The sequence below is a fragment of the Elgaria multicarinata genome, chromosome 9, assembly GCF_023053635.1.
Source record: "Elgaria multicarinata webbii isolate HBS135686 ecotype San Diego chromosome 9, rElgMul1.1.pri, whole genome shotgun sequence".
NCBI lineage: Eukaryota > Metazoa > Chordata > Lepidosauria > Squamata > Anguidae > Elgaria > Elgaria multicarinata.
The window spans coordinates 53,384,938-53,403,142 of record NC_086179.1 but is presented as its reverse complement, the minus strand read 5'-3'; the positions used below and the strand labels follow the sequence as shown (position 1 = coordinate 53,403,142).

Below are 18,205 nucleotides of genomic sequence, written 5' to 3'. Positions count from 1 at the left end.
GTAACAAAGCACTAATATTTCCTTCATAATTTCTAAAAAAAAAAACATGGGAAGAAATCTTCTTTTTCATAAACTGCATTCACTGATGGACAAAACAATCAGAAAACAATGAGTAAATATAACTAGAAGGGACACTGGAAAAGTGCTAATGCAACCACCATTTCAATGTTTGTCTCACCAGAAAAAAATAACAATACAATCTTTAGTATTTGCTGTTGGACACTTTCGTATGATGTGATTCTATTCCAATACAACATAAAAGTTCTCGAACTGTCCATAAGTGTTGACCGTCTCTTTTCCTCAAAGTCTTTTATAATGGTATTTTTTTTTACCAACACCAAAATTTGCAGTGAACTTGGAAGTGTAGCCTTTTTTCAGTGATGAAAGAAAGAAGAGAAAAAGAAAAGAAAATGGTGCCTATCTTATTTTTTTACGTCTTTAGCACTACGGAGTGCCCCAAAGATCAGATATAGCTTGATTGCAAAGTAAAATTGACCATTTTAGGACTCCAGAGCCTGCACAGACCCAAAGGGTCAAATTTGCCTTGCAAACCAGCTCCGTAGTGCTACAAACACGATTGTTTTCCTATTTATTTTTCAGTTTGCAGGGAATGGCAAGGGTGACATACCGCCCATGAGCCAGATGTTGCTGACCCCTGTACTAAATAAATATTAGAAGGTTGAAAAGGTTTTAAAGTGTATGCACATTGCTAAAACAACTTTTAAAAAGTCTTTATATCTTTAAATGAATGAAGAACATGTTGTGTTCTCACATGCAAAGTAACAAGTCTGGAACTTTTCCCTTACCTAAAAGGAATGAAGGAAAGTGCACTAAGATCTATAGTAACATATAAACTACTGACAAGAGTTTTCCATTAACTATGGTAAAAGTTAATATGATTGTGTGTATCATTTCATGCTGAAAACAAAACCGTGGGAACAACTATTCTGAATGGTAGCCGTGAAAGGGATGGACCCTATATCTCTCCTATAAGGACTTGCTGAAGACTTGGGTGTGTGTGGAATGGAAGCAGAGCACTCACAAATGTTAGTTCAACACTTAAAACCCTGGGAATCACCTTATTAAGTGGGTGAACTTGTCTCATTTTCCTGATCTGTCACTGTCAACGGTTTTCAAATTAGCCTATATGCAGTCTTGTTTTGTCAATTTCTTGGTAGATTTCATACTGCACTCCTTTGTTTAGAGACAAGGCATTGACAAGTCAAGCATGCATCTGTCTTGTCAGTTTCACAACTGTGAAAAGCCAACAAAACAAAAATTACAAACATACATATTTGTACAAATTCCTGGGGCCAAAAAATTTAAAAAGTATACATTACAGCCCCATTTGCACAGTTCTTGGGGTGTGTGTAAAAATATAAAGAAGAGATTAGTGAATGAATTACAGCTTCTCCAAACTGGCGTTTGGTCATTGTTGGAGGGTTTATCACTGGCAAGGGAGGCTTGAAGCAACTGGGGCAGGTGCGATTGAAAAGATTGACAGAGTTTTTTGCCGCTCTTGCTGAGTGATTCTGTACCGGATCACTGCCACCCACAATGGGTTGGTTCTGCTGGGTTTGGACAATATGCCAACCCATTGTGTGTAAAACAATCCCTGCAACAAGCTATGGGTTGGCAGGATGGCTCTCAAACAGTATGATAACCCACTGTGTCTTGTTTCACTTGGCAACCTATGATGGCTTGTCATGTTGTGCAAACCCAGTCATTGCTTATCTAAATTGAAAACAGATTTCTTGTGAACAAAAAGAAGGGAAAGCTGTAGCGGTAGCCAATTGCACATGTGCTGCAGTTTAAAATTCCTTAAAAAAGAAAAAAAGAAGAAGCATAAAGTATGGTGCAGTTTGATAACCTCATTGGCTAATTATGTAAACCTGATCACAGATAAAATCCACAGTGGTTTTGAACACAAGGTCATCTGTGTACAGAGGCTGCTGTCTCACATAAACTGGAGGGATGCAGATGGCTTGGGTAGTGCATTCTCCTCCTGATGAGGAACTGTATTATACTTAAACAGAATTCTTTATGTGGACAAATACAAATGGGTACCCTTCTGTATGTGTCCCTATGGATGCCAAGTTTTAGTAAAATTATACCTGTTTTCAACGTGGTTCGCACTGGAATTTAGTTGAGTTACCTTTTTGCTCCATCCCAAACAATGGGTGATATATAATCAAGCTCACACTGTATAACAGCATACTGAGACTCTTAAGAAGTGACATATGGGAAGTAATGAAGCTAGAGCAGAAGTGTCTCTGCTAACTAGAATAATTTAAAACATGTGTTACTGCTAAGGAACATAAATTAATGTTTTTAGTTTTGTGTATTCATTTGGAAAAGGATTTTTTATCTTGGTTTATGTTTTTTATTTAATAGAAGATTTAGAAGAGAATAGATCCCACAAACATGTTAAAAGTACATTTCATTCTGTTTCTAGATCTATTAGCTGTGCCTAAGCATCCTTATGCTGCTATGGAGAACTGGGGACTAAGTGTTTTTGTGGAGCAGAGGATACTCCTGGATCCAAGCATTTCTTCCATATCATACTTACTTGATGTCACCATGGTCATTGTGCATGAATTATGCCATCAGGTAGGAGACAAGCCTATTACTTGTGAGCATGCAATACTACACTGTGTGTGTGTATGTGTGTGTTTTAAAGAGTAATATGACTTCCATGCTGAATGTTCACTTAGGAAAATATTTAAGAGTAGTTCATTTAGTTATATAGAAGCTCCTTAGATTAACAGATTAATTGGGAAATACCAATGATGTAAAAATTATTCAAGATTAATACTTTCTATTGATATAAGCAGTTCACCACCATGAAAATAGGTACCAGGTTAATATTAGAAAGTTTCCTTCCCTTTGGAGTGATTGTAATGGACGTTTGTCCTCATATAGTTGAGTGTAGTCATGGTCTCTAGAAAATGATTTATTACAGCACTATAACAGTTTCAAGTTGAGTTTCATGTTCTTGTCAAAATTTGCATTGGCTGAAATCAATTTGATAGTCTCTCACCTCTCCGTATATAAACTTTGGGAGTACTTTTCTTGTTTTATGTTTCTTCCATGGTCCTCCCTTCATAAATGATGGATATCGTGCTTCTGTGTGTATTGAAAGTCTTATATATACCGGGATACATTGCAGTAAACCCTTTACCATTATTTCACATTCTTTTCCCTCTTTCTTTGATCCAGTCATATTATGCATTTAAGTAATATGAACTCAATTCATGCATTGGAAACAATATACTGTAGGGATAAGAAACTTATTTTTCCCCTCTAGAAACCAATATAGTCCTAAATTCTAAACTGATTTCTACCAAATATTTACTGTAATCTCATCTTTATGGGATTACAAATGACCCTTTCATAGACAAAACATTAACACTTTCCAAGACTAGAAAATAGCACATAAATAGTCTGTAAATGATGGTTCTGAACTAGTCAAACCAAAGCACTTCTAATCCCCATTAATTTCTTGGTAGAGATGTAAGTCTCCCATGGAAATCAATAGTTGATAAAAATGTGTAGCTTTGCTTGAATTACCAAGGTATGCTTCGTAGATATTTTGTCTTAGATTGACTCATAATATAAATTTACTTATTTTATACAAATTCTTCAATACATACAGAATAGATAACCAAAGCAATGAAAAAATTCTTCTTGTTTAATAAATCCTTTAATTATTATATTTTTTTCCATGAATTACATTGAGTAAAGTTTAAATGGTATAAATTACGCCATCTAAGAATATGATTAGTGGTATTGCCAGTGGGATTATTTTATATGCAGCCTAAAGTTTCTCTTTTAAAACAATAACAAAAACACACCTTTACCCTGCTGTTTCTAGTTATTTCTTAATCTACCTTAATTTGATCATTGTCCAAACTCATTTACTCTTCATCCATTTTTTACAGATTTGTTACACTGACACATTGTCAAGCTTATTGCTTTCTTTTATTTAGTTAGATTTAAAACTATGTTTTGCAGCTGACTCTTCTCCTTCCTACCAATGAAAATATATTCATATTATATAGGTCTATATACAGCACTGGAATGGATCTCCAAATCATGCAGTATGCTTTGACTCTACTTGCCCCTTCTTTTAGCTGGCCTTTCATGTTGTCACTACAAATGCTGGCAAAGCTTGTTGGTCTCGATCCTGGATATGAAATTCAGGGGCTTTACAGAGCTACTGAATTCTTCTCTGCCTCATATTAAAATCCAGATTGGAAAATAATTTTCAGTCTACCTATTCACAAACCTCTCCTCCTTCTTCACTTTAAACATAACTTACTTTGCTGGGAAAGCGGTTGCAGTGGCCTTCCAGGCATAGACAGAGGCCACAGCTAGACCTAAGGTTTATCCTGGGATAATCCAGGGTTCGCCCCTGCCTGAGCACTGGATCCCCTGTGTGTCACCTAGATGAACAGGGGTGACCCCTGGACGATCCAGGGATAAACCTTAGGTCTAGCTATGGCCCAAGACATTCTAAACACAGGAAGAGGGAAAGTGGAAGATCTGAGAGCCACTGGTAGCAAGATCTCTCCACTGTCCCCTCGCTGGCACACAGGAAGGAAGTTGTAATCCAAGTGGAGTTACTGTAGACCTTAGGAAAAATGTAGTTTTCCCAAGGGCTGCTGCAGCTCCATTGGGCCCTTCTTCCTCCCCACTACTAGTGCATCAGAGAATGGAAAGCAGACAAGACAAGACTTCCTCCATCCTTCTTCTTGTATGTGGTGTGTTGCTGATGTTGGTATCTGCACTGGATAAGTTTTATTTAATATAAAGGGGACTGGGGAGCAGAGTTGAAGTCAGTTTCTCTTCAGAAATTAAGTCAAGCTATTTCCATTTTTTTTCCTGGGAAATTGCGTGGCATATTTTTCAAGATGATTAGATGTGAGCTGGGGTCAGGATGGGGAGTCTTCCATTTCTAGAAGTTACTAAAAGTAGATCTGAAAGCAAGATGAGCATTTCCCCCAGCCTTATTACAATCCACAAGAATCAAAATATAAATGGAGATGGCGAAAGGAGTGTTATTAATTAGACTGACTGAGCTGCCCTCTCATATGGAGATATTCATAGAACTTTCTTCCCCAGTGATTTGGAAGAGTGCTCTCTGAAGGCTAGAATATTCTGTGGTGGTCACAAATTGTGGATGAAAGATTTGATCTACTGGAAGTACGCTAATTATTAGGTATATTTATCTGCTATATTTTAATTACCACAAAACAATTAGAAGTGCAGCAGCATATATTTTGTAGTCACAAGGCAACCAAGGGGAATTTTTCTTCACCTCTGATTAATTGTAATATGCAGAAGATTCTCATTTCTTCTGTTTTAGCTATTCTCTTCTGAAAAGCTGGAACAGCTTATGGATGGTTCCTGGATGGTCTCCCAGCCGAGTAGCTTACAGCATTAGACAGGCTTAACTTCAGCAGTAGAGCTGCATCATGTACCTTCAGACTATATTGGCCACACTTAAGTAGATTTTTTTAGGTTCTTAGTCATTACAAGAGTGTGGTCCTTTTCTGGAATTAAATATTTTATTACAGGACTAACATATACTGTTCACTGATCCTACATGTGCTTACTTAAGGGTCTTGCTTCCTTATATAAGAGTGCAGAGAATTGCATTCCAAAGCTATTTTCCAATCAATTAGAAAGTAACTTTTTTTTAATTAGCCATGAATTTTAGCTACTTCCCAGTTCTGCCTGATGAAGGATTCTATGCCATTCGAAAGCATGTATACGTCTGGTCCACCATAAATTGGTCCAAAAAAAATAGTTCTTCTTCTGTCTTGGAACCATCATTGGGGGGTGGGGATGACAAGGACTCTCCATATTGCTGGGTTTAAGCTTTGTCTGTTTATCAGAACCTCTATTTAGATCACTTGAAGCTTTATCAATGTTTGTGATTTTAAGGCTAGAATCAAGATCCTTTAATCTGATGTCCTGACTTGCTATTATGCCCAGTGATTTCTGCATTAAACGTATACTTTCCCACAATATAGGTTTAATGAAGAAGACTATACCTTCAAATATTTAAAACTATATTTGATTTCATTGTAAGAGGGTTGAATAATCTTCCATCATCCATTCATAGTTTAATTATTTCAATGAGTATTTTTATTTTTATTTATTTAAGGATTTTTATGCCGCCATTCAGCCAAAAAAGGCTCTCACGGCGGCTTACAAAAGTATTTCTTGACAGTCCCTGCCCACAGGCTTACAATCTAAAAGACATGACACAAAAGGAAAGGGGACTGGAGGGAGGAGGAGGAGGGAGGAAAGGAAAGCAAATTCAGGCACTACAATCTTAGTTGGAAAGTTCAGCAGTTACAGATGACAGCAGGAGGGAGGGGGCTCTCAGCTGGAGCTGGACCCAGGCACGGTGGAGAGGTGCCTGGCTGCTGCTTCCTCCCTCACTGATGGCCTCTCCAGAGACAGTTGGTAGCAGGAGGGAGGGGGCTCTCAGCTGGAGCTGGACCCAGGCACGGTGGAGAGGTGCCTGGCTGCTGCTTCCTCCCTCACTGATGGCCTCTCCAGAGACAGTTGGTAGCAGGAGGGAGGGGGCTCTCAGCTGGAGCTGGACCCAGGCACGGTGGAGAGGTGCCTGGCTGCTGCTTCCTCCCTCACTGATGGCCTCTCCAGAGTAGTGAATGACCTGTTCTTTTTTTAAAAAAATGCACTTTATGTATTGTCTAAACTTTTTTATCCATTTGTGAAATGGTAAGATAGAATACAGAACCTTTTGATAATGGAAAAAAATTCTAAAACAATTAATTATATACAGAGCAGAGTCTTACTATATTAATATTAATTGTACTTTGACTAATTCAAAATGTTTTTAATTCCTTTTTCTAACTTGTATATAGGAAAACATAAGATAATGAAGTACATAGATCTCAATTTGATAGCCTTCTGGAATTTCTCAGGAGTACTCTTATTGACTGTAGATTGATTATATTTAAAATGAAACAGCAGTAGTTTATTTAGCTCACTTGCAAAATAGGTTGTAATTAGGGCTTTCATTTGACTAATCACATGAGTTTTAATCTATTCATTGATTAGAGTCAAACACATTTGCATATGAGTAAAGTAATATTTCTGGGGAAAATGTATTATTTATTTTTAGATGATACTCAGGTACAATGTAGGCACCGTCTTGGAAGAGGCATTTCCCTTCTGAGTTGTGAGAAAAGGGTAACTGCCTCTTCGAAAACATGCTTTACCACCCATTGATTTGTAAGGACATATTAACATATTTATCTATTTATAAAATAGATAAAATTATTGTTATTAATAATAAAATAAAGATATTTAACAATTTCTAAAATGTCTTCCACTTAATTAATCAGGGGTACCTTGGTTTGCTATACTGCATGCAGTAAAAGAGAAACAGCTGTGTAATAGTAAACAGTTGCAGTAAAATCTTACTGCAGTGCTGCAGAAAATGCCCCTATAATTGATAGTACAACCACTAGTATATCCCATCATAAGCATGTCTTTGTTATTTTAGCAAGTTTTGTAATCAGGTAATTGAACTACTATGAGAAAGGACCCGTGATTTCATGGCATTTTTGGTGCCAGAGCTGGTGGTGAGGAAAGAGTTAAAAAACACAAATTAAAAAAATAAAAATGTAACATTCCTGTAACAGTAACCTTAATGTTATTAGATAAACATTAGTAGGATTTGTTCACAACCCCAAATGAAAGAAAACAACAGACTTGTGTTTTAGAAAGTGTGTTCTAGCATAAAAGATTTGAGTGTGAACATTCTGAAATTGTTTGAAATGTATATTTAACTAATTGCCAAAATGTATATTTGACTAATTATACTCAAGTGGGTTGGATCCAGGCTTAGTCATACTTAAAGTAGCCCCACTGAAATCAATAAGATTTAAAAGTTAATCATGACTAACTTAATTCCTGTTGATTTAAGAAGGTCTACTCTAAGTATGACTTCAATTTTAGACAGTTTAGGTGGCCATTTGGGGCAGTATCATACAGTTAACCTGAGGAATTCAATGCTGTTACGATTGCCAAATGCACACGTGGATCCTTAAAAATAGGATTAGACAACTTTTCAGCAAAGAGGTTTATTAAGGATAGATATAGTTCAATACTGTATCTTCATTGTCAAGTTGAAGTTTGCCTCTCATTGCCACTTTTGGAAATACATAAAAAGATAAGGGATATATGGTTTGTTACAATTTTTCCTGGAATACTTCTGCTACTGCTTGTAATAATTACCATTGTCAGATATATTGTACTAGAAAAGACTGATGTGGAACAGAAAGTTTTCCAGAAAAAAAAAAGCAGTGCTTTATTCTTTCCCGTGGGAATTTTTCTGTTCTATTAAGTTCATTAATAAAAATGAATGTAGCCAATTGCAAATACAGTATTAAGCCAGCTTGGCAGTTTTAAATTTGTAATTAATGTTTTTTAGATGATTACCCTTAGCAAGTATATGAGAGAGTACATACATGTCACTGAAATACATATATGTCCCAGAGTGAAACTGAGCCAATAAATTATGACAGCAAAACTGAAGGTGCCCCATCTTTGTGAAAGAAAGTTGAACTCTACTGAAATAGATGAATGGTTGCCAGCATGTTTTGCACATTTATTTGGGCTGCTAAAATTAATTAGTGTGAACAGTTTTCACTACCTTTGTTCTCTCCTGCTTCTCCTAGTCCTTCTCTTCCATGTCATCCTTCAAACCATTGTTTTTTGATATTCCAGTTACTCACCTTCCAAATGGTAACTATCATAAAACAATTTATAAAATCTGGCTGGGATTACTGAAACAGCAGTTCAAAGCAATTGCGAGGAAGGAGTAGAGGAACGCAGATGATAAAGAAATGACACAGGGAACTCTTCAGTGTCTGAAGATTAAATTGCCCACTCCCCAATTAGTGGAGGTCTGGTAATTTTAACTACACAGGATTAATTTGATTGATAATCACCTGTACATACCTATTGAATAATGCTTGAGGCTGACAAAATAATATCGAGAGACCATTATCATGACAACTCAAAAAGTTTTTATAATACTTGACCTTTGGGTAGGATAGATTTTTCTGACTCTGTGACCCACAAAACCATGACAGCTAAACATTTTGAGCTAAACATTATGGCTTAGTGTGTAGGGCATGTCTACACCAGGGGAAGGAAGGGGGAGGATCTTGCGATATGCTGTTCACGAGATCCTCCCCTTGGGTTCACACGTGGCATGTGACATCGAGAGAGGAAGCAGGACGTTGCGCCCACCATTTTTTTTTTAAAGACAGGAGCTGGAGTGTACCTGCATGCCAGTGAAAAAGTAAATTGGTTTTTTTTTAAAAAAAGCCCCGACTCCACTCCCCACCCACTCCCGATGGCCCTGGATTCCCCTCAACCCGGCTCCTTCCCTCTGATGACCTCTGCTACTCATGGGGAGGAGGGAAGAAGCCGGGATGGCTGCCCACACAACCTGTGGGTTTTTGGATCAACCCGGGACTACGGGGAAAATCATGCTAAAAGGTCCTGCCGATATCCCAGGGAAATGGAGGGATCATACCTCCCTGTTCCCAAGAGCCCCTGTGCATCATCTGGACGCACAGGGCTGATCCTGGGACAATCCCCGGGATAATGACTGGTATAGACATGCACTTAGTGTGTCGTGTGAACCATTCCTAATCATGGTGGCTAAATAATAATAATAATAATAATAATAATAATAATAATAATAATAATAATAATAATAATAAAAAATTTCTTACCCAACTCTCCGATTGGATCGAGGCGGGGAACAATAGCAAGCATAAAATACAAATTAAAAACATAGTGTACACTGTTAAAAAATATCCTAAAAGCATACTAAAAGCACACTAAAAGTATCCTAAAATTCTACTCGACAGGCCTGCCGGAAGAGATTAGTCTTGATAGCTTTCTTGAATGCTAAAAGATTGTCAAGCTGATGACAGTCTGGGAGCAGCAGAAGAGAAGGTCCTCTGGGTGATGGTTGTCAGTCTTTGCTGACTGAAGTAGATTCTTCCCAGAGGACCTGAGTGTGCATGGCGGATTGTATGGGAGAAGGCGATCCCGCAGGTAGCCTGGACCCAAACCATGTAGGGCTTTAAAGGTGATTACCAACACTTTATATTTCTCCTGGAAACTAATTGGCAGCCACTGAAGAGATTCACATAACCACGATTTAAACACACTCGCTAACTACTTGCTGCAAAAGGGTTATTGGCCCAACCATGGCTTAGTGTGTTGTCTGAACAGGCTCACAGTTTAATTATTGAGAGTCAGGAACCATGCTGGAATTAAAAAAGGAGCAGTGTTACTATGTTCTGGTTGCCAAGGCTAAAAACCTCTTTGTAAAGCATGATTGTAGCTCTTTGCTTCTTTCCAATAATATAAGATTCAAGTGTCATTTCTGGTTGCATCATAAATTCAATGCAAAATTTTAAACTTGTAGGCTTTTCCATTTTAGTTAGCAAGTGTTTAACTCAAAATGCTTAAATCAAAGGCGTTGTGCATCTATTCTGTCTTTTCTACATTAACCATTTTTTTCTGGTATGAAAAAAAAAGTAGTAGTAGTGTTGGGAAAATATGAGAGGGCTACAAATGGAAGATGACATTGGGCCAGTTCCTATGATCAAAGAAGCCTGATGAAACAAGCCACTTTATTTTAATTAAGCCATGGTGGCTTGCTTTAATCCCTGGCATGTCCTGGGATTACCTGCCCAGGCATGATTTGTGTCATCTGAACCAGGACGTCATGGCTTGTCGGAGGGGAAAACAACACTCACATAAACGTACAACAGGCACCATAGATTAAAGCAAGCCACCGTGGCTTATTTCGATCCTGCAGACTTTGTCATTGTCTGGACCTGGCATAAAATTCTGTGAATGAGTCTGGGTAATTGCACAATAAAAGCCTCAATAGGAAGCAACCACAGTGTTTCTGAGATTGGTGTTTGGTACTTACTGATACTTGAAAGAAAATTTGATTGAACATGTCTAGGATACAGTTACCTTAAAGAGGAAGCTATTCGGTGGCGAGAACTCAGACCTACCGCTGATTCCACACAAACCCTTTATTCAAATGACTGATAACTATTTGAAACAGTTGAAAAATATTAAGCCACTACCATCTTTTGTGCATCAGTTCTGCATCAGATTGTTCAATGCCATTATAAAAAATAGAATGTGAATAAATGACATTAAAAAAAAGCTTAATGGAACTTCTCTTTTAGTGGTTTGGTGACCTTGTGACTCCAGTATGGTGGGAAGATGTGTGGCTAAAAGAAGGCTTTGCTCACTATTTTGAATTTGTTGGCACTGACTATCTCTACCCAGGCTGGAATTTGGTAAGTTTCTGCTTTTATCTTTATTTTGTAAGACTCATTGAAAGGATGTGTTCCTCTTACACTTCCGGTTAGTGTCTGATGAGCTGTAGCTCGATTGTTGAGCACATACTTGAATGCAGACGATCCCCAGTTCAATCCCTAGTATCTCCAGTTGAAAGGCTCTCAGGTGGTAAGGCTGTGAAAGGTTTTTGCCTGAGACCTTTTTTTTTTTGCCTGAGACCTTTTTTTTTGCCTGCAAGTCACAACATAGACAATAATGGGCTAAATGGACCACTTTTCTGATTTAGTGTAAGCAGCTTTGTGGCATATTATTAGAGAGAGCACTGAGAAATGCCAAGTGTTATGTTCAAGTATCGATGTTCAATAATGCAAAATCAGTAGGTGTTGAAATCATCTGACAGTGTTCTAAATGTGTAATCTTCCATTTACTACAAAAGAAATAAGGTCAGCTTGTCATAAATGAAAGTTAAAGTAACTGTTCCCTCTACATTCAAGAGCATTTCAGATATGAATGGTGAAAACAGCACCAAACCTTTATGCAAATTCTATCCCTCCCATCCTTAAAAAACTAATCTGTAATCCTTCACACCATATTGCATTTCAGTTTCTATAATAATATCAGTAGGTAAAATAATCCCTTTAAAATTTCGTGAAATTCAGCGAACTAACTGATCCCAGTTTTTATTGTTTGTCATTTGGTAAGAAGCATATTTGTAGTGATTTCCTTGAAAAAACAAGTTTTTTTAATGATATTACGTTATTTTTGAGGATGATCTTTTTCATTAAAATCTCTTTTCTTATGTTTTGCAATTTATTCTTTGCAAATTGGAAAATAAACCTCTATCAAACAGACATTCTAAATCCATATTACCATATGGCCTCAGGGATGGACAAATATATCAATTTTGCTTTCTCCCATACACATATTTTTTAAATCTCAAATTCTTTCCATGCTGAATATGATTTTTGTTGTTCGTTGCAAATTTTAGTAAATTCTTCTTCATATTCTCTATGTATCACACATATGAGTTCTGTGCCTTTGTCAGAAGCTTCTAGAGCTGAGCCTTTTTTTTAGGTAGGAAGGCTTCCCTCCCTCCCATGCATGCCTGGGGGGGGGGTGCTCCTGCTTTTCCCCACAGTTTGTCTTCCACTGCTATAATAGTAGCATTGTTGAGAGTTTTTGTCTGGCAGAGGCCTTAGCTAGACCTAAGGTTTATCCCGGGATCGTCCCGGGGTCATCCCTGTTCATGTAAATGACACACAGGATATCCCGGGAGCAGGCAGGGATGACCCTGGGATTGTCCTGGGATAAACCTTAGGTCTAGCTAAGGCCTAAATCACTAGATCTACTAACAACTGAGCTGAGTTTCTTGGTTTTTTTTCCCTACTTTCTCTTTCTGTTTTTCCTTTTGTTTCTTCACACTTTCAGTTAGCTTTTCTTTTTTCTTTTCTTTGTCATGGCATATTATTCCCTTTGTGGCCTATGGCATCTGTCTCCTGAAGCATTGGATGAAGTCCACGTTCTTTGCTCCAAATCAAAAAGGGAGATAAAAGACTCCTTGCCTCACCGTTTGAAAACAACCCCAAGCGGTAGACTGTACTTTGTCACCAAGGTACAGTCACTCACCGGAAGAGATTCACCCAACTCATATTACTCGAGATGCTCTGATCATTTCTACTCAGACAAAACTGGATAGAGATCATCCTAAAGAGAGCCTTATTATAGTAGATACAATTGCCTTCTATCTTAACCCTTGGTAGATGATCCTTGAGGAGAGAGACTCCCCTCCAAGAGGATGCAAAGATTGATACTTCTAACCATATCTCCCTCTACATTGACGGATGTCACCTGACTTTGAAAGGTCCCCATTACACTATTCTGACTGCCATTCTTCCTCTACTCCAGGAAGGAGATTGATTCACTTTTGTGGATCTAAAGGATGCTTATTTCCACATGTCCATTTATCTTTGCTTTGTTGGTTCTTGAGATTTGCCATTGGTGAGTGGTACTATCAGTTTGGGTTCTGCTGTTAGGTTTTGCTACTGCTCCTAGAGTATTCATGAAATGCATGGAAGTAGTTGCTATCCACCTTCATTTGCAAACCATCACAGTATTCCTGTGTATCGATGATATGCTTATTGTACCCCCCTCTCGGTCCATCATCTTCTCCACTGGTGGATGGTCTCATCCCACCTTCAGTAGGGATTTTCCTTTAGGCAAAGATAAGCATCCTGCATAGTGACCACTGATGCCTTGACCTCTGGCTGGGGCGCACATTGTGATCCATATCAACTACATGGTCTATACAAGAGAGAAGTATCACATCAATTATTTTGAGTTGCTAGCTGTTCAGAAGGCCCTTATTTCCTTTGAAACCGTTCTCCACAACCAGGTCATGGACAACACTGCCACTGTTTGGTACATAAACAAATAGATGGTTACCTGGTCCCGGCCTGTCCTTTGGCTTACTCTAGATATTTGGAACTGGGCTATATCTCGAAGTGTCAAGATCCATGCTATCCATTTTGCAGGGGCAGCAAATACACTCTTAGGTGATTGGAAGGAACATTGCATGATTGATGTTAGATTGAGCGGGCATGAACAATGTTGGGTCATGCCATGGATCAACCTTTTTGCCATCTTTCCAGCTATGGGTCATGCCGTGGGGCAAGTTCTTTGCTATCATCGACAATGCTGAATGTGACTTCTTTTGCAGCAGAGCAGATTCCAATTGCTCCTCCCCTCAGAGGCACTTTCCTCTATCAATGGGACTCAGGCCTCCTATATACATTCCTTCCAATCCCGCTCATTACATGAGTCCTGGCCAAAATCTTGCTGGGTGGATTTGGCATCATTCTAATTACCCCATGGTTGTCCAGATAGCCATGGTCAATAGTAAGCCATTACCAGAATGCAATATAGCACCTGCCAGATCTAGCAAACTTTTCCATTTATGTAACTAGAAAGCAGAAGTTCACAGCATAGCTAAATGTTCAAAGGGATCCCTTCACAAGTTAACCAGTAAACAAAGTAGTTTGGCAAACTCTGGTTGAAAAAACAGTGTCTTGCTTATTTGCTTCAAAAAGTTAGCAGATGAGATATTCTTTCTTAAGTCTCTTAGTGCAATATCAAGGAACCACTTCAGCCTTTAATACAACAAGTATTAAAGTATTAATGGTGAATTGATATTGTCTGAGATCCATTGTCTGAGATCCATGACTCATTGTTTTTTATCTGTTGGATATTATATTTCTGTATATACCCTTTTCTTCAGTGTTCGTATATATACATTCAGCTCCTATATTTTTGTATGTTTCCTTCTACTTTTGTTCTCTTTCTCAACAGTACCCTTTCAGCTCTTGTCTCGTGGAATCTAACATCTTGTTTCAGGTTTTATAAATTTCCCCTCTGCAGTCTGTTATTGCATATTATCACTTCCCTGACAATTTCTCTTCTAGCATCTTTAAAAAAATATTTTTTGGAGATGACTTTGTTTGGCTAACTGTATAGAAAAATGCAAGTAGTTCTGTTTATCCACTACTGTGATTTCCTTTCAAAGTCTCTTATTCTTTTGCTGGGAAGCTTGTATCCACAGACATATCTTTTGATTTGTCTGCTTTAGGGACGACTAGGTCTTTTCCATTAATGTTTTAATGGAAGAGGTTATGATTGGCCCAAAAGATCTTGATGCCTAGATAACTGAGCATAATACACAACTTTGTGGTAACTCTTTTCTTGTGATTTCCCCAATATTATGTGGCTTAAAATTCTTAGCCCTCCAAGTCTTGCAACTTTTAAGTGGCCATTTTCCTAAATTATAGATATAGGATGATTTTACCTTCTAAAGTAGCACCTCCTTTGTAGGGTAGAAAGGAGAAATGGTCTGAAAAGATGTCTCCACATTTTCTGTAGACATTTCCTCTGTGATACATGTAACATTTCAAGGAACTGGTTTGATATATTGTATTTCTAAATTCAAACTACTGGCATTATGAATAGATAATAGGATCTGTGACAAACCGGTGTGCTTGTGCTTTCAATCCAGTGTGCCTCTGAGAAATATAGAAAAAATATAAAAAAACAGGTTTCTTGTCGTCTGACCCTGTCTTACTTGTGAGGACAGGTTGCAAGACACCATTTGTCTATTCCTCAGAGGTAGGCTGCTAACCCCTCTCCCCATATCACTGGCATCTCTTATTCATATTCCATATTTAAAAATCTATATCCAGGATACATGGGAATCCAGGCTTACAGCTTTTATATGTGGAAAAGGATAGACCCCGGTTCAGAGACTCCTTTAAATTTGTTAAACTCCTTAGAGTGCTTGCCAAGCAGTCCAGTGCATAGATAATGCCACTCTTTACACTAGGCAGGAGAATCAAATCAACTCCAGTTTCTAATTCAATATATTTATTAAAATACCAAGCAAAGAGAAGTTCAGAAGTTCTCAGCCACTTTTAAAATGAAATGAAATGTCAAAGTAGCTTACTAAACCTTACTTATTAAGGATCCTAAGAGTAACTCGCGAAAGCAGTGTTCAGGTGGGGGAAAGGATAAAGCTCACCTAGGCTCTGAGCCTAGCTTGGTCTTGTCCTCACTCTTTGCTAGCCAGTCAGACCCAAAGAAAAGATTTCACAATGCAGGTGTTTCTGTGGAGGTTCTGCAGCTCCCAGATATGGAAATTCAAATGCAATCAGTAGCTTGGGAAGACCTGGTCATGCATCTTCCAGGTGATTTCTTTAGTTCCTGGTTAGCAGGCTAGGTCAGCCTGGAAGGAGTATACAAGTGCAGCTTTGCGGGGACTTATTTTAACCTGGCCATGCCTGGCATGTACTCTCTTCAAAGTTATTGGGCATTGGAAGGTTGGATTCTTTAAAGGAGTTCTTTGCTCCAAGTTAAAAAATAAGAATATATAAAGTAATCCTATCCTTTGTTTATTTGTCCCTTTATTTCTATTAATGCTTTTTAAAACAACAATAGCACAACATAACAACAGAGCCAGTGTGGTACAGCGGTTAGAGTGTTGGACTGGGAGTCAGAAGATCTGAGTTCTAGTCCCCACTCAGCCATGGAAGCTCACTGGGTGACTTTGGGCCAGTCACAGACTCTCAGCCCAACCTACCTCATGGTGTTGTTTTTGTGAGGATAAAATGGAGTGGAAGAGGAAGATTATGTACGCCGCCTTGAGTTCCTGGAAGAAAAAAGGTGGGAATAAACACAAATTCTGATAATAGAAGATGTGAAATGGGATCTAAACATGTCCAGTTTTTATCAACAATTTCTTATTGTTCCTACTTCCGAGTAGGTGGAGTTGACATACTCCCTGTCCTTGAACGTCTGTGTTAGTAGAATACAGTAGGGAAGGCTATGACAAAAGCAATTGCTGGTGAGTGATTTTCCTTTTCATCCATAAAATACCAAATGTCAAATGCTTTACCAGTCACTACCTCACTCAACACTGAGAAAGTATTTCGCAGGGCTCAATGGCCTTCTCCCTTTCATTGACTTTATAAAAGTTTGGCTTTGCTGACAATTTTATTGGATGAGTCAAGGCAGAGTACATCAGTGATGGCAGTTGCACTGAGTTCTTCTCTTTTGGTCTTTAATTTTTTTTAAAATTTATTCTATATCAGAAAGTTACTCTGTCTTTCCAATATCTGTTTCTCTAAAAAAAAGGACATGTTCACAGTTTCTGGAGATACGTGCTTTAATCAAATACCCCTAAAACGTATTTCCAGAAACATAATATTTTTCTTTAAAGAGAGACTAATATGAGGGCAGCTTTCCCCTAAAAAAATTGTACCAAGCAGGGAGAATTCAATGCAACTGCCACCATTGATGTACTGTGCCTTGACCCATCCAATAAAGTTGCTAGCAAAGCCAAACTTTTAAACAAAGATTAAGTACAGAGCTTCAGGACTCATGTGAATATCCTTCATCTTTCCTTAGATGATCCAAAGCGATCCATCACAGTATAGGACTCCATGCTCTAAATGATTCAGTCATTTCTCCTGGAAACTGAAACTAGCTTAATACTGAAATATCTGCATATTCTCATTTTCCTTTTATAAAACCTGTGCTGAACAGACTTGTTTAAGCATAAAAATAAATATTAATAGAAAGTCATTAAACTAAAGTTCATTAAACTAAATACTCAGAACATCTCAAAGTGCACAGCTCCAGGCCCTGATGAATGGTCTCAATTGCCTCTCTCTTTCATGGACAGGATTAAAATAATAAAAAATGAAGGCTGTGATTAAGCTCGTGCATATCTTTGACTTAAACTGCCTGCTAAAACGTTTATCTCCTTCAGTAAAATGTTCTGACACTTTGTGAGACTCTCAAGTCTGATTAGAAAAAAGTATTAAAAGTTCTGGAAGTAGACTTTAAGACATGGACTGTCTTGACTTATTTCATTATTATTTTGGCATATTATATTGGAACTGTAGCCTGCTTGATCCTTCCAGCCCAACATAAATATCATGCTGTCTCAGCATGGAGAGAGACATGGCTTCATTTTCTCACTTTCCTTTCAAAAATACCCCCTTCATCTCTCTGTTCTTGGTTAAGGGCTCCAATAATGTAAAAAGGAAGCTTTTAATTAATACCACATGGAATTTGACATCTTTCTTCTGAAATCATGCACCGAAATAAGCCTGTAGTTTTATTTATTTTTCTGTTTTCAGCCACAGAAAGATAGCTTTCTCCATGAACCTGAGAAGAAATCCATTTACAACTGAATATGGGAGGAAAGAGTGATGCATATAAGCAAACATAGACACGTCCAGTTGCTAGCTCAATGAAAACACTTCTT

The 18,205-nt window shown here is 38.0% G+C and overlaps 1 protein-coding gene across 1 annotated transcript in view; it reads left to right on the top strand.

Moving 5' to 3' along the window:
• The window catches only part of TRHDE (thyrotropin releasing hormone degrading enzyme), a 280,840-nt gene that overhangs the window by 130,406 nt on the left and 132,229 nt on the right, over positions 1-18,205 (top strand). Inside the window, exons 4-5 of the mRNA XM_063133867.1 lie at positions 2,456-2,610; positions 11,277-11,390. Coding sequence (XP_062989937.1) covers positions 2,456-2,610; positions 11,277-11,390 — 269 coding nt within the window. The remainder of the gene's footprint in view (positions 1-2,455; positions 2,611-11,276; positions 11,391-18,205) is intronic.